Here is a 24459-nt window from a genome sequence, read left to right as displayed (position 1 = left end):
AATTAATAGGGTGAATACAAAGAAACACACACAGTAACATGCATGCAAAATTTAGTGAAAATCAGTACACTAGAAAATTTTTTTTTTCCTAACCCTGTATGTTCCTTAATTTTGAGTTTTCAAAAAAATTGTATAGAAGTTTGTTGCATTAATTTTTTATGTAGAATCGTCCACCGAAATTCTGACGCGTAATTTCCGGACACCCTGTATAGGCTAGGAGCAGTCAATATGTTAAGTTTAGAAAATGTGAGAGAAATGTGCTCTAAGTCTGCCCTATAATCTAGATTTAGAATAGTTCTTATTGCCTTTTTTTAAATAGAGAATATGCGGCTTGAATTGGTTGAATGATCCCAACAAGTGAATTTATATGATATTCTTAACTGAACACATTTAAAATAGGCTGATAAAGCAACCTTAGTAAATACACTATGGAATAAGTTTCAAAGAGCAAATACACCAGAAGCTACCTTAGGACATATGTAATCAACATGTGCACCCCAACTGGTTCATTTGCAAAATTCTGTAAGTCCAAATGATGAGTAGCTACAGAGAATTTTCATATCAGCAAGTGTTCTAGCTTTCTTTCTCAATGTGGGATCATCCATGAATAAGATAAAATCAGTACCTGGATCACTACTCTCAAAATCAGAAAGAGAGAAAGGATTGGATTCTTGAACCAAGTGATTAAAACCTGATTGTAGACCACAGCAACTCAACACTTGAGATCTAACAGATATGTATGATTTTATTAATTTAATGCTAGAGTCTGAAAATGTATAGTATAGTATTTTAGTTTCATAGCAAGAATTCTGGACACAAATAGGAGACACAATAGAAAGATTTGGTTAAATCACAAAAAGTGACCCCACTGAACTCACCATTATTTATGTCATCATTTATTAGATTTATCAATTGATTAAATGTCACTATTGTAGATTTTGTATTTCTAAACTCAAACTGACTAGTGTTCAAAAGATTAATTCAGAGTAGTCTGTTATTCTAGATTTTAAAGATTTTTTAAATATTTTTGAAAAAAAATGGCACAATTGATGTAGGTCGATAATTAGTTAGGTCATTGCCAGGATCTTTCTTGCATCTGTATCTGTATATAGTTGGGCCTGAGCACCACTTTTTGAGAATTTGAGCACACTGGAATAAATTGATTCTGTAATACACGTCATATTAAGAAGCTTTACCAAAAGTCCAGACTATTTTTGTTTTTTTAAAATTCAATGAGGTTCCATAGTCCAACTCTGGTTATTTCCTTAAACACAAAATGTGTGTAAGACAGATTTAAATTAGATATATGTTGAATGCAACACTATTTTAATAACTTCAGGAGATAATTGGGTTTCTGTCTGCTTTTTACTTTTTGAAATATTAGAGTTTACATCTACAACATCCTTGCTTACGATTTTGCTTTCTTTAGATTTTAGGAGATCACTATAGTATTTCAATTTGCTAGCTCTGTGGCAAGGTTTGGCCCTCTCTTTGATTTTTAAATCATCATGATTCTTCTTGATCTGGAAGAAATAGGCCAGTTTTAAGAGGAATGATAAACTTACTATCGAATACCAGTCTCAACAATATTCCAAACTATCTGAGACTCTTCCTTCTAGATCATCTTTACAGCAAACAACACTCTCAGGCAAGGAAAAATAACTACCAATAGGGGCACAGAAGAAGACCACAGAAGAACTCATCGTTTCAACCCCTCAAACAGGACAAAGTATTTCTCTCAAAAATATCAACCAATGTAACTGACATGGACCTTCTGAACTATTTAAAAAATAGGTTTGGACCTGAACAAAAATAATATTGTTCAACAGAATCTTGCCAGTGACAGTAAAATCTTCTGAATATAAAGCCTTTTAAAGTAATGGCCAACAAAAATTTTAAAAGCCCAGATCTGTCCTGTGTTAATGAAAGGTTTGTATTTGATGGCCACCTGATTTTTAATAACCTTAAATAATTTTAGACTCTCAAATGATTGTTACAAAACAAAATAAAACTTACTAATATGCTAAAAACATGATCATAGTAGATGAAATGTAAGAATCTATAAAATGCACCTATTCAGCAGGAATCAGTTAACTTTCTTGGTGTGATTATAGACCAACACCTCGCCTGGATTTCCCATATTGACAAATTGAGTAAGAATTTATGTAATTTTGCAACTTATGTTTCGATTTCCCTTCAGAATGTTTGTCGAGGACCTTAAAGATGAAAGAACCCTTACAATTGTTGGATTATAAATATATTCTCCAGTATGCTTCCTACATACATAAAAACCTGAGTCTTTCTGCAACAATATCAACATATATACCACATGTAACTCAAACAATCCTTACATGCCCAGTGCTAGAATAACATAGGTATAAGAGGGCCCAGAAATAACATTAACAATGATATAAAAACAATTAAGTTACAGATGTTTCTTTAAGAAAGTTAAACATTGAATAGCCGAAAATCCACATGTCATTGGAGGAATATTTTGGATTAAATATGTTACCAAATTTAGACAATGTTCTAATATCAAGATCGTACCTTTATTTTGATCTTTTACTTTTATATGTCCACTGGTTTAAACTGGTAAACACTGGTCCACTGCTAACCTTATATTAATATTTTAATTGTTTTCGATGTACCTACGTATTGTAACTGTTTTTATTTAGGATAATTATTTTCTGTGTGTAATGTTAGTTATATAACTTGTAGCAGTTTACATTTTTCTGACAATTCCAAAACATAATTTTTATTACGCCATATGGAAATAAACAATTTGATTTAAAACCAATTAAGATTCAATCCCGATTTTTTATTTCGAACTTCAATACACACATTCAAGCTTAAAATAATGTTATTTTGAAGGAAAGGAACAAATAAACGAACTTTATCTTCAGTTGATATGCTATTGCAATTTAAGAAATCCAAATTAATATTGCTTACAAGATTATAAAAATGAAACTGGCCATTTCTTGTATATGGATGTCTCTCTAATTGCACTTTCTTTTGAATGATTGTTGGGAAATCATCATCAATTATCACTGCATTATGATCTGAGATATTGAAGTTATAAGTAGATGCTTTTACTCTGGATTTCTTTTAGAACATTGAAATTAGATGTACTTACATCAAATGTCAATATCCTTAATAGCTTCCTCATTGTAGTTTAGGTATAGGAGACATAGCTGAGGATTTATTGAAACTTTGCCTCAACTTTCTTAATTATTTAACAATTAAACTAGGATTAGATCTGTTTATAATGGGTATATATATACTTGTTTTAATCAATGAACAAGCATTGATACATATTAGTGTACTACAATTAAAATTAGGCCCACATTACCTTGGTATTTCAATAATCCTTAATTGGCCTAAAATAATTGATTACTGTATATTGCATATAGAATTATGTATTAATATCTGCTGCTGCACTCCTTATTCATAATGCGCAATATACTCTTAAGTGCGATATTTTCAATTTGATGTTAATAGGCTTAACTGCACGTTAGAACGGAAATGAGTAATGCAAGCCCTAGAGGATATATACTTAAGTAATTTTCCCCTTTTTTTATTTCATTTTATATTTACTGCTAGCAGATAAGTGATTAAAGTTTTTTTTTAAGATAAAACGATAATAAATTCCTACCAAAGCAAACAATAGATAAACACACACGAAAATCGAATTTAGTTTGTATAAAAATGTTTATTTATGGCTTTAGATAACACTTATGTAGTGAAAAAAAAACATTTTAAACCATCTTGTGAAAATTCATTGTTCATCAATAATGGTGTGCTAATTCTCATATCCTACCAAATATGTACTTTCATTGCTTTAACGGTTATTGTCTGGTAATAAATGAGGGAAAAAAAAGGTTTCTAATGATTGTTAGTGAAAAATGCGCAAAACAATCTTGGTAAATCCCATCAGTTACCAAGTATGGGAAAATCCCAAACAATGACTGTGATGCAATAATATTTGTAGGTGAAATGTGACATCTAAACAGATCTTCCAAATTAATGTTAGAGAGTCCCTAGGGATTAACTGATATACTTGTTGACAGAAACCGAAGAAAATGTTAGGAGTCTAATAAGATGGTGGTACCTACCAAGCTGACAGACACTTCCCCAGCCCATGTATAATAAGTCCCTTGGGTTAATCTGTTTTTCACTTTGGCCTTGGGCCGTTTTTTCAATGTACCATATTCCATTGTACAATATGTTCCACAACGCGATTCGTTTAATTGTTATCTACAGCGTACTATTTTCACCTATGAAGCACTTCTCACTAACATTTAATATATGCATACGTTCAAATAGAAATATGTAGGTTATTATAATATATGGATGAGTTATGGTTCCGTATTTGGTTTGGCTCCTTATGTGACATTCCTTCACTTTTGATATTTTGGTTTTTATACATAAGGTTATAAAAGTTCACTGCCGCACCCAAAAAATGTAACTAGACCCATCACGTTCGTTGCTCATTTTTCACACTTGTATTACAGTCATAATGATGCTATCCTTTATCAATTATTTATTTGATACAAGTGCCGGGCTTATCTTTTTATTGTTGGTCTAGCAGGAAGGGGAACTGCGAGCGATATCATTATTTATTATGTTAGTTGGTACATTAGCGTCATGGACCAGTGAATAAAAATGCATAGTTCTGTTTACAGACCACTACTTCCACCACTTCTTTTTCCAGAAGGTGATAATCTTTTTTTCAATTCTACGCACTCTTTGAGGTTTAAACCATGATTGTGGCTCAAAAGCCAATGAAGTTGGTAAATTGCCATTGCTTTTAATAATTAATAAATTAATTGCTTTAAACATTTAATAATTCATTGTCATCTATCACCTGGCAGAATTAATAATTATTTTAAGACTTATACCTATTTCATTTAAGCAACTTTCTTAGAACATTTAAGGACAACCTGTGAATGTTTGGGATATATTCTTCTTATATCCAACAGATGTAAATAAAATGAGAGTTTTGATTTCCTAAATAAAAAACAAAACATCTGCGGGGTGGGACTGCATGTCTCTCCGTATATTTCAAGAACTGAGTGCTTCTGCTATTAATTCTTTGGTAAATGTTATAAATAACTCGTTTTTAAGAGGGCATTTTCCAGACTTCCTAACAAGGCTATAATCATATCGTTACACAAAGGTGGGGGATGCTTCATGTTCTTCAAACTATAGGCCAATTTCTCTTCTTCCGACATTGGCTAAAATTATACACACAAAAAAATCCTGATGGATTTTTTCACATTTTGTTGTGTAAAAAAAAATGTTTAATTTCAATACACAATTGTTAGATAATATCTCACAGTCCTGTATAAAAATTCTCAGGCATTTTGTATATGTTTTAATGTGTATATTTCATACAATTATTGCATATTAAATTAATACACCATAACTGAATATTAATTATTAGTATAATGTTTATAAATATTGCAGTTTGGTAAAAAATCTAATAACCAAGTATATTTTTACTACAATTTTTAATTAATTTTTTATTCTGGCTTGTGTTGATTTTATTTACAATTGTGTAGATTAAAAAAGATTCTTGCTAATAGCCCTTCACAATTGTAGAATTTTAAAACATGTATTGTGTAGTTATAATACACAATTGTGTATAAAGGAGGACGCGCCCGACGTCCTTGCCTTTGCCGCTAGAACTTCGTTGTTAGCGTCAATGTTTCCATATTCAATATTAAACAGTTGTAAAGATATGCATTGAAATTTGCAGTCGATTTAAAGTTGTTAATTGAAAATGATTTAATAGGATATTTAAAAATAAGCCCAACCAGCATAAGTTCTAATTTTATTTATTTAAATAATATCGTGATAATAACACGCGTAAGGAAAAAGGCAACGTAACTTTTTTAATTGGCGGTGTAATCTTTAAGATACCTTTGATTTGGCAGCATTGCTATAATTCCCAGTGCCACATGTGTTCAACTGTTCATTGAGTTCATTCTTCAGTCCTTCAATCGTGTTAAAATTGCATAAGAAAAATATGGATATATTCGTTGAAGATAAACTTAAGGAGTGTGGTTTATTGGACCAACTCCACGAGCATATTATTATGTACCTGTAAATAAAACCCTTAGCTTAAAACTGTATGTTGTTAATATGTAGGTATGTATCTACATAAGAATTTTCGTTAAGTTCCTAATTACGTTCTTATTAGGTATTTCTATTTTCTTTTAAGTTTTTTCGTTTTATTGTGTCATTTATTTTTATTAAGTGATTTTGAAATAAATTGATGAAGGGCGATTTAAAACAAAATAAAAATCATTTTGATTTCCATGGGATATGAAAATCCGGTATATGCAAACATGCCAAAACCTTAGTTATTGTAAACGAACCACCCTACATAGTCAACACATTTTTAAATTCTACATAAAATGTTAAAAATTTTCATGTATCATAATGTCATACTTGTTAACTATTTTTTTAATATAAGGTGTTGAAAATGGCACTTTTTATGACTTTAAAAGGGATCTAAAGCTAATTCTGTTATGAAGAAAAAACAGATTTCAATTTTCCATTTCGTGTTTTTAATTTAAGCTTTGTAAATGATTTTTAAGGTTTTTCTTTCTATTTTTAACAGAATTAGCTCTAAAGCCTCCTTAAGTTATGAAAAGTGCAATTTTCAACACCATGTGTTAAAAAAAAAATGATAGCAGTAAATGATTGTTGTTTTGTTAACAATTACCCGCCTGATATACTGTAGATGTTAAGTAACTACATACATATTACAGGTATGTACAGGGTCATTTTTTATATTTGCGAGCCCATATACAGGGGTTAATATTAGTGATATAACTTTGCAATGCGCTTTTGTTTTTTTTTACAAATCTAAAAGATAATACGGAAAAAAGTATGCAACTTTTGTATAAAAAGTTTTTCTCTATCCGTTACATTACCCCTGTTTATAGGCACGCAAATATAAAAAATGACCCTGTACATAAATGTATGTGTTTATTAGCCTTTAGGTTAAAATCCCGTTTTTACAACTAAGAATTTCCATTTTAAGTGCCTATTTGCGTTCCTAATGTGTATTTGTAATACTACTACTAAAGTTTTTTTATTTTGTTGTGCAGGTTATATGTACTTTTTTTAAAGGTATTTAAATAAAAAAATGTTTCTTTAAAACAATTGAATTTTTTTACCCTACCTATACAACTAAAATTTTTATAAAACATAAATGTTAGAGTGCTTGGAAAAACCAGTCAATATGGAAAATAAGTCAAATTAGGAAAATACATATTCAATCTGTATTTTTCTAATATGACTTCTTTTCTTACCAAACGTTTATTTCCCATTTTTTACAAGACTTATTTTATTTTAATCAAATTATGACCTATCCTGTTTATCCCAGGCGCCCTAGAACTTATTATTACACAGATTCATAAAAAAATTCTCTAAAATGTATTTTAAATTTTTATGAATATAAATACTGAATATAAAAACTGCATTGTAATAAAAATCTCCAGTTCTTATGTTAATTTGATATACAAACCTAAAATAAGTAACCTACACTATATTTAAATTTATAAAACAATATATAGTATTAATATACACAATTTGTAATAACATTTTATAGTTGAAATGAAAGAAAATAAAATATATTGTAGAAACAACCTACACTAACGTGTGCATTTAAAATGCACAAATGTGTGTTTTTTTCCTGTACATACCATGTTAAAAAAACACTAAGAGTTTGCTTATTTACTGAACAATTAAATTAAATAAATATAAAATATTGTCAAATTTAAGTACACAAATAGTGTACTATATATACAATAAAATAAATCAAATTGATACACAATTTGTTGATTATAGAACCACAGTTGTTTAAACACAATAGCATAAAGAAATTCTACACAAATTGATTCTGTACCATTTCCAGAATGAAATTGTATGTAAAATCTATACAATTGTTGAATTTTTATTCACCTATTTTTAAGAGTGTAGAAGAACTCGTCAAGTTAGAGTCACTGGTTTTTTAAATAGGAACAACGTACTGAATTCAAATCAATTTGGCTTTCGAGAACACATGGGGACGGATGACGCTCCGTTTTCCCTTTTGGATCAGCTGTACATGAGTCTAAATAGAGGTGAGGTTTCTGGAGCAGTCTTTTGCGATTTGACTAAGGCTTTTAACTCTGTCAGTCATGAAATACTCTGTCACTGCTTCAAAAGCTTGAGATATATGGATTTAGAGGCATATCTCTGAATTGGTTTGGCTCATATTTTACGGGAAGGATGCAGAGTGTGTCTTTGTCTGGCTCAGTTTGAAGTTTCCAATCTGTAAGTTGTGGAGTACCACAGGGATCAGTGCTGGGACCCGTGTTATTTCTTTTGTTCATTAATGACATTTGCCTAGTGGAAATTATGGGCTATTTGACACTTTTTGCTGACTCTCAGGCATTACAGAATATTATTAATAATGATCTGCTAAAGACCAAGGCTTGGTTTGACAACAATTTGTTAACTTTTAACATATCTAAGACTAATATGTTTACCTTTAGGTGTGACCTTATCCTTGACAGAAATAAATTAAACAATACAAAAAGTTTAAAATTAATAAATATAAATAAAACCATTAAATATCTCTTTCTATATAAACCCCTACTAAACTATTTAATTTTCTTTTGCCTGTTGTAGTATATCAGTTTTTATGGACTTTTAAATTTTTATATGCTGTAATTTAAGCTACCCAAAGTATTTAATCTTTTTTTAAAAGTTTATCTGTTTTGCAAAATTACTTCTTGATCTGTCAAATACAAGTTGTCTTATAATTAAGAATTTCCTGTTAGACAATGTTAACAAATATGTTTCATTATATTTTTTAGGTATATGCATTTGCCTTTTATATTTCTTGACTTGTAATTAGGTAAATAGTAAAGTATTTCTTTACTAGTTGACAATATAATTTTTTTTTAATTGAATATATTTTTACTGTAATATAATGCTTTATACTGTAATATATACATGATATGCATAGAAAAATCAATATTGGCAGCCCATTCCTCCTACATGCAAGGGATTAGATTAATTTGTGGAATGTCCATTGTTTTTATCTGGCTTTTTTTTGTAAGCCGGTAATCATATATTATCTATCTATATTATGTACTCAATAATAAAATAAGAGGATTCAAAATATAATATAAACACTCCAGGAGAGCTTTAGGTACTATTGGTTATTAGTAGCAATACTAAAACGTAGATAAAACTTTGCTTTTAATTTGGTTTAATATGAAAAGTTTTAAGGGTCATTTAAAATATTTTATACCAAAAATAGATTGGAAAGTTTATAAAATCAACAAATATTCAGAGGATTTTAATAAGCAAGGCAAATATAAACCTATTTTTAGATTTGGCACTTGTAATGTAAATTTCAGTTTTTTTTTTCATGCGACAAGATTATAGTGACAAAAATAGACAAGGTCTGGAATTCTCAATAATTTTTTCAATATAGCCCAAGATGTTTTTGCAAGCTGACCTACTACATTCATCTATGAACAACAGTTTATCTTATAAGCAACCAAATTCTAATTACCCTATACCAGGAAATTAGAGGTTAATAATCTCTAATTTCCTACTAAGCCATTAAAGATAACTTATTAAAATCCATTGTTCAGTCAGAATATTTCTATTTACAGACAAAATTAGTGAGCTTAGATTAATAAAAGATTAGTTAATTTTTTGGCTGCTAACCATGTCCTTTCACAAAAGCAGTATGGCCTCCGTGGTGGGTTGTAATACTAATGCTGCACTGATCACTTTGTTATCTGAGATTATTAAAAACCTAAATCTTGGCAAAAAAGTATTAAAGTGTCTATTGACTTGACTAAAGCCTTTGACACTGTTCCTTATGAAAGACTTTTTAATGTACTAGTTTGTTATAGAGAGATAGTGCCACTTTTAAAAAGTTACCTTACAGATAGATATCAGATGGTTTGAAACAATAAAACACTAAGTAGTGAGCTGAAAATGTGAACCACAGTGTACTATTCAGAGCCCCATTCTATTTCTAGTTTACATTAATTCTATGTTAAAAATAAATATAAATGGAATGTCAATTTAATATGCTAATGATACTACATGAATTCAGTAAGATACTTAAGGGGAGACTCAACAGAAAGTAATAAGTGGTGTCAGAGTCATTAGAAATTAGCTCTGTATGTACAAATTATCATTAAATCTATAAAGACCAATTATATAGTCTTTTCATTGACTAGGCTAATAGACCTCCAGTTTTAACTATAATAGTAGATAGATACCAGAACAAGTTTCACAAAACAAATACCTTGAGATACATATAAATGTTCTTTTAATGAAGAGCTTTTACAGAGTTTTATTTATAAAAATCTGATAGAAGCTGTGATTCCCTACAGTATATTAGTATAGTAAAGAAGCTTAACATAATCCCAGAAACCTATTCTAAAAATGATGTATAATCAACCTAGAAAATACCTGTCCAACTTATTTTTCTCTGAAGACATTCAAAATGTAAGATGTATAAATGTAATGTAATTGTAAATTCAATTAACATATGTCAGTCATTGCCAACATAACACCAATGGTTGAGCAGATTAATTAATTGAAATACCACTAAATCAAAACAACATAAATTTCAAATTTATTACTTGGCTTAGGCCTAAAATTTATAACATTTTATCAGCGCAAATTAAGAACATAAAGAATATAATTAAACAGAAAAACTAAATCATGCCCATATATATCTGTACAATGTCGACAAATTTGAAACTATTCTAAATTAGACAAATAATAACAAGTACAAAAGTGTTTGTATATCTAGGTGCTAGTAAGAATTTTTTTTTTGTTTATTGTATGAGAAATTATACAGTAGAGTAGAGTAGAGTAGTTTATTGATGTGAGTAACCTTACAATCTTACACAAGTCACAAAATTTAACCAATAAAAACAGTGTATGCAGAACTTAAAAATACAGTTCAATAACAATTGAGAGATTAAAAGAAAAAAAAATTACATACCTATAAGTCAGTACACAAATTTAAAATGAAATACAAATAAATATATAAATATAGGCAAAAAAATATAAACAAGTACAAAGTTATGACAGCTTAACAAGAACATAAATACTGTTGCTGAACAAAGTTATAATAGTTACTAAGTACTATAAAATTTAACAAAAATCTGTCAAGATCTGAGCACATTTGTCATTCACTCAGAGGCTTGAGAGGCTTTGATAAACTCATGAACAGAATAAAAGTTGTGTTCTAGAAGAGTATCTCTGATGAGTACTTTGAATTTTCTAGGAGATAGCTGGTGAGTAGAACATTGTAATTGGTTGTAAAGACTATCTCCTGTGGCAGTGGAGGCATTGCAGGGGCAGTGAATTATTCTTTGATTTTTGTCGTTTTAAATAAGGTGGATGTATTTGTTGTGCACCTCGTGTGTTATAAGAGTAAAAATCTACATTTTTTTTATAACTATCTTTGTTTTTATGAATTTCAACAAGACAGTTACACTTACTTATATTACAATTGAAGGATAATGAATGTCAAAGGAACAAACAGGGTGTACTGTATTCCTTCTAATTAAAAAAAACTATAAACATACTTACTATAAAGTACCATAAATACTGTACTTTAAAGTAAGTACAAATAACTACTTCACTATACAACTACAAACTACTGATCAATAATTTGAAGGGGAAACACAGCAATTTCCAAATTTACTTTAACGAAATCATTTTGGTTATTTTTCTGGTAAAAATAATTAGCAGAAAATATTCAGATACTTTATAACAATTTAGCAGAATATGACTTTAAATATGGCCAAATCAGAGAGTTAGTGATGCCTACCTGGTGATAAGTAAGTGGCAACTCAGATTTTCAGTAGGACCTTGTATTTGTTAAAATATAAGAAAAAATGGCATATGAGAGAAGTGAACTGTTTAATCTAATGCATCTCTAAAATTCTTCAGTAATAAGAATTAGCAAACCCCTTGTTCATGCTATCTTGATGTTTGTGATAATAATATAAATGTTTGAGATTTTTTTCTGTTTTCTTGTACTGAATGATAGCAATTTTCTAGTTTATAATGCATATTCGCAGGGATCCATGTTGGGACCCTTGTTATACTCATTATTTATTTTGAGTCTAGGTTGGTTTATAATAGAAAAAAACCATAGATGAACTCTGTGATATTATAAATAATGATTTAAACAGGTACTATATATCACTTCTCTGAAATGCTTTAAACACCTGTAAACTTGAAAAATTGAAACAATTAAGAAGTTTGGACTTATTATGTTAGATGAATATTTCATTTGGAAGCATAATAATATGAAGTACATTCAAAACAAAATTAAGTGTATTACAGAAGCTGCATTATAGAACTAATACAAACTTGCTGTATCAGTCCTTAAACATTCATCCATTAAGTACATTTAATGATTGAACAAAATAAGTAGATTTTTTAAATTATTAACCATTAGCTTAAGAGTAACACTATGTTCATCTTTGCTAAAACTGTGCATAAAATAAATACTTTTCAAAGCAACACTATTTATTTAAACCATGGTAGAACAAATGTTGCTCTGCATAATCCAGTGTCAAAAGCATCTACTACTTTTAATTTTAAGAGAAACTCTAGTACTATAAATATATTAATTAGTAACTTTGCTGTTAAAAATTATTTTTGAATCTGTATCTTGCAATGTCATGGAAAATATTGTCTCTGATAGCAATGCTTTATGCATTGTTTAGGATATAAATATATAATATATAATAAACTTAAACTCAACCAGGATAAGACCCAAAGAATGTTGATTTTTCAATGGGAGACACTCAAGATTTTAATAATCTGTCTCAGATAAAGTTTCTGTGCTTATATCTGGCTCCAAAACTCATTTGGGATATCCATACAGATAATTTTTCTACAAAATTGATAAGCAGTGTATTATGCTGAGCAATGTATAGTGATTTTAGCTTGAGGTGGGTCAGTTTCTGCAGCCAGAATATTTGAACGGCAGCTGTTAGAATTGTGGCGAGTTTGGGATATAGGGGAGACTGTAGGTCAGCATTCACAAAAGTTTATAGCTGTTAAATTATTTAATAAACTGTTGACAAACCTTTTATATAAAGCTCTTTTAAAAATGCTGCTCTTTTAAAAAAGTTCCTCCAACCCTAGACATCTACTGTTATGTATTGTACACTATTTTTTACTTTTGTATCATGTTAATTACTTAATGTTTGTATGTTGTAATTGTGGGAATTTGGTAATTTAATCTCAGTGTTAAAGTGGAATATTGTAGCAAATTTTAATTACCTATATTTAGATTAAGAATGTTTTATGTAATATACATATTCAACTTGTGTGAATACTTTATATCTTGACATTAATAAACTAGGTAGGTACTTTAAGTCATTTTTCTTTTCCTTCTACTGTAAAAGAGCATGATTTATTATAGTATTAGGTATTAGAAATTAAGTTAAGGAATGTATAAAAGAATACTTGGGAGAAAAAAAAATTGAGAATAATAGCCATGTTTGCCTGTTATTGTCTCATTGCTTGTGTGAATGTATTTATTGTAAAATTTTTATTGTATAATTGTTCTTTATAATTTCTAAAGTTTTTTTATTTTATGAGCTATTTATTATGGATAAGGTCATAATTAAATCTGGGTATAGTATACATATGCAGCATTTTAAACACTATTATATACAAAACTCAGCAGCATCAGGGATATCATAATATGAGGAGAAATCTTGTTTTAGTTTATATTTTTATATGCAATTTATTATTTTTTGTTACCTTTTGTAGGAATAGAGAAAAAAACGATTGTCATTGTAATTTTTTTCTGCTAAAATAAATAAAATAAAATAAAACATAATCACAGACTCTATAACATAAAAAGGAAAAATTGGTGTTAAAAGATCAGAAGGAGCAGTACCAGCATCTCAGTAAACATTCCGACTAATTTTAATTTTTATAATAAGTTAGCTTATATAAAAGAAAACCATTTTACTCTAAGCAATTTAATATAATTACATTATTATTCAAAACAAGATTGCTGTATTAGTGGGTAAAGAAGTTCCTATACAAGATATACAAGGGCAGTACTAAACACTGCCAGCCATAAATGGTAATTCTTCTATGAAAAGCGCAAAATAACACACAATATCTTGTTTTTTAATGGAAAATGGCAAGGTAAAAGAACCATATAATTACCTATACTGGTAATTATTATTAACCCAAATACCTTCATGAAGATCAGGTACTGGCTATAAACAATGTGTGTGAAGCTAGCGTCCGATCGATATCCAGCAACCAAAATCGAGAACGCAGCATATGCCGGTTGCCAGCGACCAATTTATAGTCCGCGCTCCCTGTTATTTAATCAATATAATGCCCGTATCTCCAAAAATTCCCAAGGGATTTTAATAATTTTTTGTCCAGATATTAACAATGAATACCTAAATCGACTGACGATGGTCTCAAACCTCTACAAACTAAGGTTTTGTTGTGAAAATTAATTAAAAAGTCAAATGGTAAAAAAATGAAAAAGGCTCTAACTCCCAAAATTCCCAAAGGATTTGGATAAAACTTTTTTTTATAAAAGATAATAAATATCTAAATTGATTTTAGATGGTTGCAAACCTCTACAAACGAAAGTTTTTTGGTAAAAAATTATTGAATTTTTAGATGTACAAAAAAAATTTAAAAGCTATAACTTCCAAAATTCCCAAAGGATTTGAATGAAACTTTTTTACGCAATTAGTAATAAATATTTAAATCGATTTTACATGGTTGCAAATCTCTACAAACGAAAGTTTTTTGGTAAAAAATTATTGAAGTGTTAGATGTAGAAAAATATAAACGGCTATAACTCCCAAAACTCCCAAAGGATTTGAATGAAACTTTTTTACGCAATTAGTAATAAATATTTAAATCGATTTTACATGGTTGCAAATCTCTACAAACGAAAGTTTTTTGATAAAAAATTATTGAAGTGTTAGATGTAGAAAAATATAAACGACTATAACTTCCAAAACTCCCAAAGGATTTGAATGAAACTTTTTTACGCAATTAGTAATAAATATTTAAATCGATTTTACATGGTTGCAAATCTCTACAAACGAAAGTTTTTTGGTAAAAAATTATTGAAATGTTAGATGTAGAAAAATATAAACGGCTATAACTCCCAAAACTCCCAAAGGATTTGAATGAAACTTTTTTACGCAATTAGTAATAAATATTTAAATCGATTTTACATGGTTGCAAACCTCTACAAACGAAAGTTTTTTAGTAAAAAATTATTGAAGTGTTAGATGTAGAAAAATATAAACGGCTATAACTCCCAAAACTCCCAAAGGATTTGAATGAAACTTTTTTACGCAATTAGTAATAAATATTTAAATCGATTTCACATGGTTGCAAACCTCTACAAACGAAAGTTTTTTGGTAAAAAATTATTGAAATGTTAGATGTAAAAAAATATAAACGGCTATAACTCCCAAAACTCCCAAAGGATTTGAATGAAACTTTTTTATACAACTAATAATATATATCTAAATCGATTTTACATGGTTGCAAATCTCTACAAACGAAAGTTTTTTGGTAAAAAATTATTGAAGTGTTAGATGTAGAAAAATATAAACGACTATAACTTCCAAAACTCCCAAAGGATTTGAATGAAACTTTTTTACGCAATTAGTAATAAATATTTAAATCGATTTTACATGGTTGCAAACCTCTACAAACGAAAGTTTTTTAGTAAAAAATTATTGAAGTGTTAGAGGTAGAAAAATATAAACGGCTATAACTCCCAAAACTCCCAAAGGATTTGAATGAAACTTTTTTACGCAATTAGTAATAAATATCTAAATCGATTTTACATGGTTGCAAATCTCTACAAACGAAAGTTTTTTGGTAAAAAATTATTGAAATGTTAGATGTAGAAAAATATAAACGACTATAACTTCCAAAACTCCCAAAGGATTTGAATGAAACTTTTTTATACAACTAATAATAAATATCTAAATCGATTTTACATGGTTGCAAATCTCTACAAACGAAAGTTTTTTGGTAAAAAATTATTGAAGTGTTAGATGTAGAAAAATATAAACAGCTATAACTCCCAAAACTCCCAAATGATTTGAATGAAACTTTTTTATACAACTAATAATAAATATCTAAATCGATTTTACATGGTTGCAAATCTCTACAAACGAAAGTTTTTTGGTAAAAAATTATTGAAATGTTAGATGTAGAAAAATATAAACGACTATAACTTCCAAAACTCCCAAAGGATTCGAATGAAACTTTTTTATACAACTAATAATAAATATCTAAATCGATTTTACATGGTTGCAAACCTCTACTTGCGTAAAAAAGTTTCATTCAAATCCTTTGGGAGTTTTGGGAGTTATAGCCGTTTATATTTTTCTACATCTAACATTTCAAACATTTTTTACCAAAAAACTTTCGTTTGTAGAGGTTTGCAACCATGTGAAATCGATTTAAATATTTATTATTAGTTGTATAAAAAAGTTTCATTCAAATCCTTTGGGAGTTTTGGAAGTTATAGTCGTTTATATTTTTCTACATCTAACATTTCAAACATTTTTTACCAAAAAACTTTCGTTTGTAGAGATTTGCAACCATGTAAAATCGATTTAGATATTTATTATTAGTTGTATAAAAAAGTTTCATTCAAATCCTTTGGGAGTTTTGGGAGTTATAGCCGTTTATATTTTTCTACATCTAACACTTCAATAATTTTTTACCAAAAAATTTTCGTTTGTAGAGATTTGCAACCATGTAAAATCGATTTAGATATTTATTATTAGTTGTATAAAAAAGTTTCATTCAAATCCTTTGGGAGTTTTGGGAGTTATAGCCGTTTATATTTTTTTACATCTAACATTTCAATAATTTTTTACCAAAAAACTTTCGTTTGTAGAGGTTTGCAACCATGTGAAATCGATTTAAATATTTATTACTAATTGCGTAAAAAGTTTCATTCAAATCCTTTGGGAGTTTTGGGAGTTATAGCCGTTTATATTTTTTTACATCTAACATTTCAATAATTTTTTACCAAAAAACTTTCGTTTGTAGAGGTTTGCAACCATGTGAAATCGATTTAAATATTTATTACTAATTGCGTAAAAAAGTTTCATTCAAATCCTTTGGGAGTTTTGGAAGTTATAGTCGTTTATATTTTTCTACATCTAACACTTCAATAATTTTTTATCAAAAAACTTTCGTTTGTAGAGGTTTGCAACCATGTGAAATCGATTTAAATATTTATTACTAATTGCGTAAAAAAGTTTCATTCAAATCCTTTGGGAGTTTTGGGAGTTATAGCCGTTTATATTTTTCTACATCTAACACTTCAATAATTTTTTACTAAAAAACTTTCGTTTGTAGAGGTTTGCAACCATGTAAAATCGATTTAAATATTTATTACTAATTGCGTAAAAAAGTTTCATTCAAATCCTTTGGGAGTTTTGGGAGTTATAGCCGTTTATATTTTTCTACATCTAACACTTCAATAATTTTTTACCAAAAAACTTTCGTTTGTAGAGATTTGCAACCATGTAAAATCGATTTAGATATTTATTATTAGTTGTATAAAAAAGTTTCATTCAAATCCTTTGGGAGTTTTGGGAGTTATAGCCGTTTATATTTTTTTACATCTAACATTTCAATAATTTTTTACCAAAAAACTTTCGTTTGTAGAGATTTGCAACCATGTAAAATCGATTTAAATATTTATTACTAATTGCGTAAAAAAGTTTCATTCAAATCCTTTGGGAGTTTTGGAAGTTATAGTCGTTTATATTTTTCTACATCTAACACTTCAATAATTTTTTATCAAAAAACTTTCGTTTGTAGAGGTTTGCAACCATGTGAAATCGATTTAAATATTTATTACTAATTGCGTAAAAAAGTTTCATTCAAATCCTTTGGGAGTTTTGGGAGTTATAGCCGTTTATATTTTTCTACATCTAACACTTCAATAATTTTTTACTAAAAAACTTTCGTTTGTAGAGGTTTGCAACCATGTAAAATCGATTTAAATATTTATTACTAATTGCGTAAAAAAGTTTCATTCAAATCCTTTGGGAGTTTTGGGAGTTATAGCCGTTTATATTTTTCTACATCTAACACTTCAATAATTTTTTACCAAAAAACTTTCGTTTGTAGAGATTTGCAACCATGTAAAATCGATTTAGATATTTATTATTAGTTGTATAAAAAAGTTTCATTCAAATCCTTTGGGAGTTTTGGGAGTTATAGCCGTTTATATTTTTTTACATCTAACATTTCAATAATTTTTTACCAAAAAACTTTCGTTTGTAGAGGTTTGCAACCATGTGAAATCGATTTAAATATTTATTACTAATTGCGTAAAAAAGTTTCATTCAAATCCTTTGGGAGTTTTGGGAGTTATAGCCGTTTATATTTTTTTACATCTAACATTTCAATAATTTTTTACCAAAAAACTTTCGTTTGTAGAGATTTGCAACCATGTAAAATCGATTTAAATATTTATTACTAATTGCGTAAAAAAGTTTCATTCAAATCCTTTGGGAGTTTTGGAAGTTATAGTCGTTTATATTTTTCTACATCTAACACTTCAATAATTTTTTATCAAAAAACTTTCGTTTGTAGAGGTTTGCAACCATGTGAAATCGATTTAAATATTTATTACTAATTGCGTAAAAAAGTTTCATTCAAATCCTTTGGGAGTTTTGGGAGTTATAGCCGTTTATATTTTTCTACATCTAACACTTCAATAATTTTTTACTAAAAAACTTTCGTTTGTAGAGGTTTGCAACCATGTAAAATCGATTTAAATATTTATTACTAATTGCGTAAAAAAGTTTCATTCAAATCCTTTGGGAGTTTTGGGAGTTATAGCCGTTTATATTTTTCTACATCTAACACTTCAATAATTTTTTATCAAAAAACTTTCGTTTGTAGAGGTTTGCAACCATGTAAAATCGATTTAAATATTTATTACTAATTGCGTAAAAAAGTTTCATTCAAATCCTTTGGGAGTTTTGGGAGTTATAGCCGTTTATATTTTTCTACATCTAACACTTCAATAATTTTTTATCAAAAAACTTTCGTTTGTAGAGGTTTGCAACCATGTAAAATCGATTTAAATATTTATTACTAATTGCGTAAAAAAGTTTCATTCAAATCCTTTGGGAGTTTTGGGAGTTATAGCCGTTTATATTTTTCTACATCTAACACTTCAATAATTTTTTACCAAAAAACTTTCGTTTGTAGAGATTTGCAACCATGTAAAATCGATTTAAATATTTATTACTAATTGCGTAAAAAAGTTTCATTCAAATCCTTTGGGAATTTTGGAAGTTATAGCTTTTAAATTTTTTTTGTAAATCTAAAAATTCAATAATTTTTTACCAAAAAACTTTCGTTTGTAGAGGTTTGCAACCATCTAAAATCAATTTAGATATTTATTATCTTTTATAAAAAAAAGTTTTATCCAAATCCTTTGGGAATTTTGGGAGTTAGAGCCTTTTTCATTTTTTTACCATTTGACTTTTTAATTAATTTTCACAACAAAACCTTAGTTTGTAGAGGTTTGAGACCATCGTCAGTAGATTTAGGTATTCATTGTTAATATCTGGACAAAAAATTATTAAAATCCCTTGGGAATTTTTGGAGATACGGGCATTATATTGATTAAATAACAGGGAGCGCGGACTATAAATTGGTCGCTGGCAACCGGCATATGCTGCGTTCTCGATTTTGGTTGCTGGATATCGATCGGACGCTAGCTTCACACACATCTATAAACATTGACATTCCAAGTGGAGTTTTTACGACTATCAGGGGTTTTGCCTATTAATTCTAATTGATAACAGAACTCTTAATAGTTTTATACCCATTTTAAAAACCTTTTTATTGAGTAATCTACACAAAGAACAATAAAAACTACATTATTTCCAATTAAACATCCATCTTTACCTGAAAATACGTGTCCGCCATATTGGGTTGAATGTGAACTTTACATCACCTAATTAAAAACCGTCTTTTTAGGCACTTTTGGATCCGGTTACGGCGGCACTTACGAGACCACCATAATAACAACAGTTCAAATAAATAGAAATTTATTTGTTTGATTAGATTAGAGCGCGTATTTGGACGATTTACGAGTGTTTTTTCGCACGCATTTAATACATACACCACTCCGCAAGCGCTGATCTACTGTTTTTGTGGAATTCGAGACTTGAATGAAATAGACGCGACGTTGCCACTGATCGGTCTCCGATTTTCAGATGGTATTAATACGGGGTGCCCCCAAAAAGAACCGTTATAACAGAAAGAAGTCCAGAAAAACCGCTTTACATCCTATGAATCCTATGTAATGTTTTTAATTAGGACGTATCTGGTTTGTCTGGAACTGCCATTGTTTTGACGTAAAAATGACGTTAGTTTGAACTTTCAAAATGGCGGATGAGCGCCATCTTGCTAACCGGATATTAAACAAAGTGGCGGCGAAGATAATAATTATTATTGTACAGGGTCACGCACTTAATAAATATACCTGTACTGCCAATTCAAAGAAAAGTAAAATATATTCAAATAAAAGTGTTGGTCAGGGTCACTTTACAAATTTCAGTTGTGCCAATTATAGGGAAACAAAACAGTTCAAGTTTTTGAGAGGTTAGGTTTACAAAAATACAAAATAGAAAGTTACATTCAGTTAAGAATCTAAGATAGTTGCGTTAGATCTGTGAATTTTCTTGTACTTCTTTAATACCGCATTTACACATTCGTACGAACGACGAATCGAATCGCAAGGCGGGCGACGAAGCAAATGTTTAGTCGGTTAAAGGTCGGGGCACACATATCCGTACCGAGGACGCACCGTGCCCGCAGCGCAGCTCGCCGTGTCTCGGTTGTCAACAACACTATAGGTAATCATATGGCGAAGTCTTAACATCAGCGCACCGTGCTCGAGTGTGTAGCACTCACCGCATCCGTGACGAGTGGGAATAGTTTTGTTTAATTTTCAACGGTGACAGTGCGTTGTACGGTCTCGAACGAGCAATAAAATTTAGCTATTCAAAATGGAAATTGAAAGGTTAATAGAGGAAGTAAGAAAGCTTTCATCACCGTATGATCAAATAGTTCATCAGAAATAGTTCATATTCCAGTAGAGTTTTTAATTAAGTAAGAAAAAGTCAAATACTGTTTGCCTCTACTAAATTAGTGCCTCTAATAAACAATGTAAGGCATATTTAAACTTCTTTGAAGAGTGCATAAAAAACTCGGCTATTTTGGGTGGAGGCTTCAATTTATATGATTATCAAAATATTAATTAACTGCTATACGAAAATGGAACTAAATATATATAATTTTTAAAACTTCCTGCTTTGGAAACCGCCGTTTATGGTACGTAGATATGGTACTAAATGATCCTTAAAAACTCTTGTAAGCAAATAATACGTACGGAAATGGCACGACACTAAAACAACACCACATACCGACAAACACAATTTAAAATTCTTACATTAATCAAAATTAAAAAGTTTACATGTTAAAAACTAAAATTTAAAAGTTGATATTACAAAGATTGATCTTGTTGGCTTTTATCTTTTATTTTATAATGTAAATAACTTACCTCAAACACACCGATAGCCTTTCTTTTGGCATTACTGATAACCTCCAAAAGGTATCTTTCCTCATCAATTTTTTTTCCAATTTTTTCAGTAGCTTATGAAACGTGGATTATGTCATTGTAAAGTACTGATAGAATTTTGTCTCGTCATCCATCAGATAAGGAAATAGTGTGCTGAATTCTCCTTCTGTAGTTCTTGCTTTCCAAGCACCGTGTATCCATTTTCTTCTCAACTTTTTCTTTTTATTTCTGACTTTGTTTTCTTCCTCTTCATCCAATGCAATAGCTAGCATTGCTAATTCACTATTACCAAATTTCGAGAACATTTTTCTTTGAAATAAATTCAATGTACCAACCCAATTGAGTTTCGATCCAAACTGAATACTTTGAAGTGCGTCGTGACCGTCCAATGAGATGCGGGATGCGGCCGTGTGTCGGAGATGTGCGTTTTGGGAGATAACCCACCGAGACACGGCCGAGCTACGCTGCGGGGACGGTGCGGTCTCGGTACGGATATGTGTGCCCCGACCTTAACTCGTTATTCGCCTCGAGATTTGCCTTGTCGTTCGTAGCGATCGCGTCAAAAGCGGTTTTTTAGACACGAATCAAAGGAATCGTATCTACGAGACGAACTTGTGTTTACACAATCGCTGTTCTGTTCGCAAAGAATGCATTTATTATCAACACATTATATTGTTTTTAGTTAGTAGTAGTACTAGTAGTTAGTAAAAATGGAGTGGAGTAATGCTGAAGTGTTTAAGTTTATGGAACTGTGTCATGGTGAACCAGCTATTTGGAATCCGAAGCATCCAGTACATAAAAACAAGAAAAAAGTGTACGATGCATGAACTCGAATATCGTCCAGTTTCCATGTATCTATTAATGAGTTGAAGGCAAAAAAAAATCGTTAATGGCTACGTTTCGCAGTCACCGCCGTAAGAAAGATGCTTCTATTAAATCGGGTGCTGGACAAGACGAAATATAAAATATATGAACCAATATGGTTTGCTTACCAAAAAGTGGCGGAATTTTTGGCGCCTGTTTATTACTGTGGGCAGACTACAAGTATCTTGGACGCTGAAGATGTAAGTAATTTATTTTAATATATTAGTAATAAAAATAATAATAAAACAAGATTGTTGTTCACTGTAGTTTTATATTTCTATTTGCGACTTAACTACCTATATCCTTGTACATATCTGTACCTGGGAGGCAAAGAACACTATTTCCAATTTTTACCAAAAATGAGTATGTTATGTAGTTTTATTCAACTAAAAACTAAAATCTTTTGTGGGGCATACAACGCCAAGTCCAAATAATTAAAATAGCCGAGAAACATCATAAGGTTTTAACACTATGTGCATTTTTAATCAGAGGCTTAAGACACCAAAGTAATAATATCTGTATGCCTCGAATCTCTAGTACTATCTTTGGTAACTCATTTAGCGGCATAGAACGCCATAATCACTTGGTGTCATATGCCTCTAAGTAGAGCTATAAAAAGTAGGTGGGGATTACACATAATGTTAAACGCGTGCCACGTGCCAGTATGATTTTAGGCTTTCAAGGCGGCAAATTAGTGAGTGCTATGTTTATTATTGACTGTGTTTATTATTCTTAGCTACAATAGTTTTGAAAAGAGCTTCAAAAAAATGGAATCAAGAGGAAAACGAATCTTGTCACTTCTTAAAAAGCAAGACAAACAAGAAGGTAAGACTACTTTTTTAAATTAATTTAAGAAATAGTAATAGATAACGTAAATGAATTCGTCGAAATGTGAGGTTATAACAAACGTGTTTGTGGAGGTAAGGTTGAGCACACACTGGCGTTGTTTGGCGCGATTGTCGCTAAAAAATTAAATTTTAATTATTATAATCAATTTGAATGTGATTATTTTGGATATAATATAGATAATAAAATATAAATGTTTTATGATGACATTTTTTTAGTGTTTGCTCTATTCCTAATAAATTATAAAAACCTATTGTAAAACTTTTATGCATTTTAGATGCATTTTTATTTTTATTAAATTTTAGAATTGGTACAATTAAACACTACCACTAATAGATGCTTATCAGCCACGACTGTGAACACTACAGATCAAGGACTGTGCATAGAGACTCCTTCATCATCGGGTCTAGAAAATACGGTTACTACCTTTACTACGGTTATACCACAGATAATTTGAGTATCAAGTCTGATGGTTCACTAGTGGTTCTAAGGAATGTAGAAGTTCCACTCTTTGGTATGTATCCCAACGATTTGTATGATATTTTAAGAAATCACTACAATAGAACCTCGCTAATTCACACCTCGTTAAAACGCCTAATAAAATTGTACAAATTATGTATAATGAAAGAAGTACGAGTAAAATAGTGTGTACAAAATAAAATTACTTATGAACTAATTTGTCCTGGAAGTTTATTAACTAAAAAATAATTTAAAAGGTATACAAAAAAGTTACTTCAAATAGTTTTGCACAGAAAAAAATATAATTCGTTCACATTTGAGCAAATGTCATGCTGATGACCAAAAACGTATTTAATGTTTATTTTTTTAAATGCCACTTAACAGTTTAAAAAAAAAAAATACTTTTTTTTTGTAAATTGTTTTTCTCACTGTGGAATGTCGTAATTAAAGAAAGATGTAGAATTAATGAGTGTTCTACTGTATTTGTCATTTTCACAACATGGATTATCCTTACTAAAGACATTAATTTTTTAGGAGCTTCAAGTAATTCAAATGTGACTCTCGAAGGTGACGATTTGGACGATTATGAT

General features: G+C 29.7%; 1 protein-coding gene across 3 annotated transcripts in view; it reads right to left on the bottom strand.

Annotated features, from left to right (window-relative positions):
* LOC126739275 (serine/threonine-protein kinase N) overlaps window positions 1–20431 on the bottom strand; it is a 141431-nt gene extending 121000 nt beyond the window's left edge. The window contains exon 1 of one of the 3 annotated variants that reach the window (XM_050444879.1): window positions 20023–20431. In XM_050444879.1, coding sequence (XP_050300836.1) covers window positions 20023–20043 — 21 coding nt within the window. In that variant the 5' untranslated portion in view covers window positions 20044–20431. Of the gene's footprint in view, window positions 1–4112; window positions 4503–20022 lie in introns of those variants that run through there. The other 2 variants (XM_050444880.1, XM_050444878.1) reach the window with 2 other exon arrangements.
* Window positions 20432–24459: the final 4028 nt, after the last annotated feature.

The sequence above is a fragment of the Anthonomus grandis genome, chromosome 8 (genome assembly GCF_022605725.1).
Source record: "Anthonomus grandis grandis chromosome 8, icAntGran1.3, whole genome shotgun sequence".
NCBI classification, from domain to species: Eukaryota; Metazoa; Arthropoda; class Insecta; order Coleoptera; family Curculionidae; genus Anthonomus; species Anthonomus grandis.
This window is presented reverse-complemented; position numbering and strand designations above follow the sequence as displayed.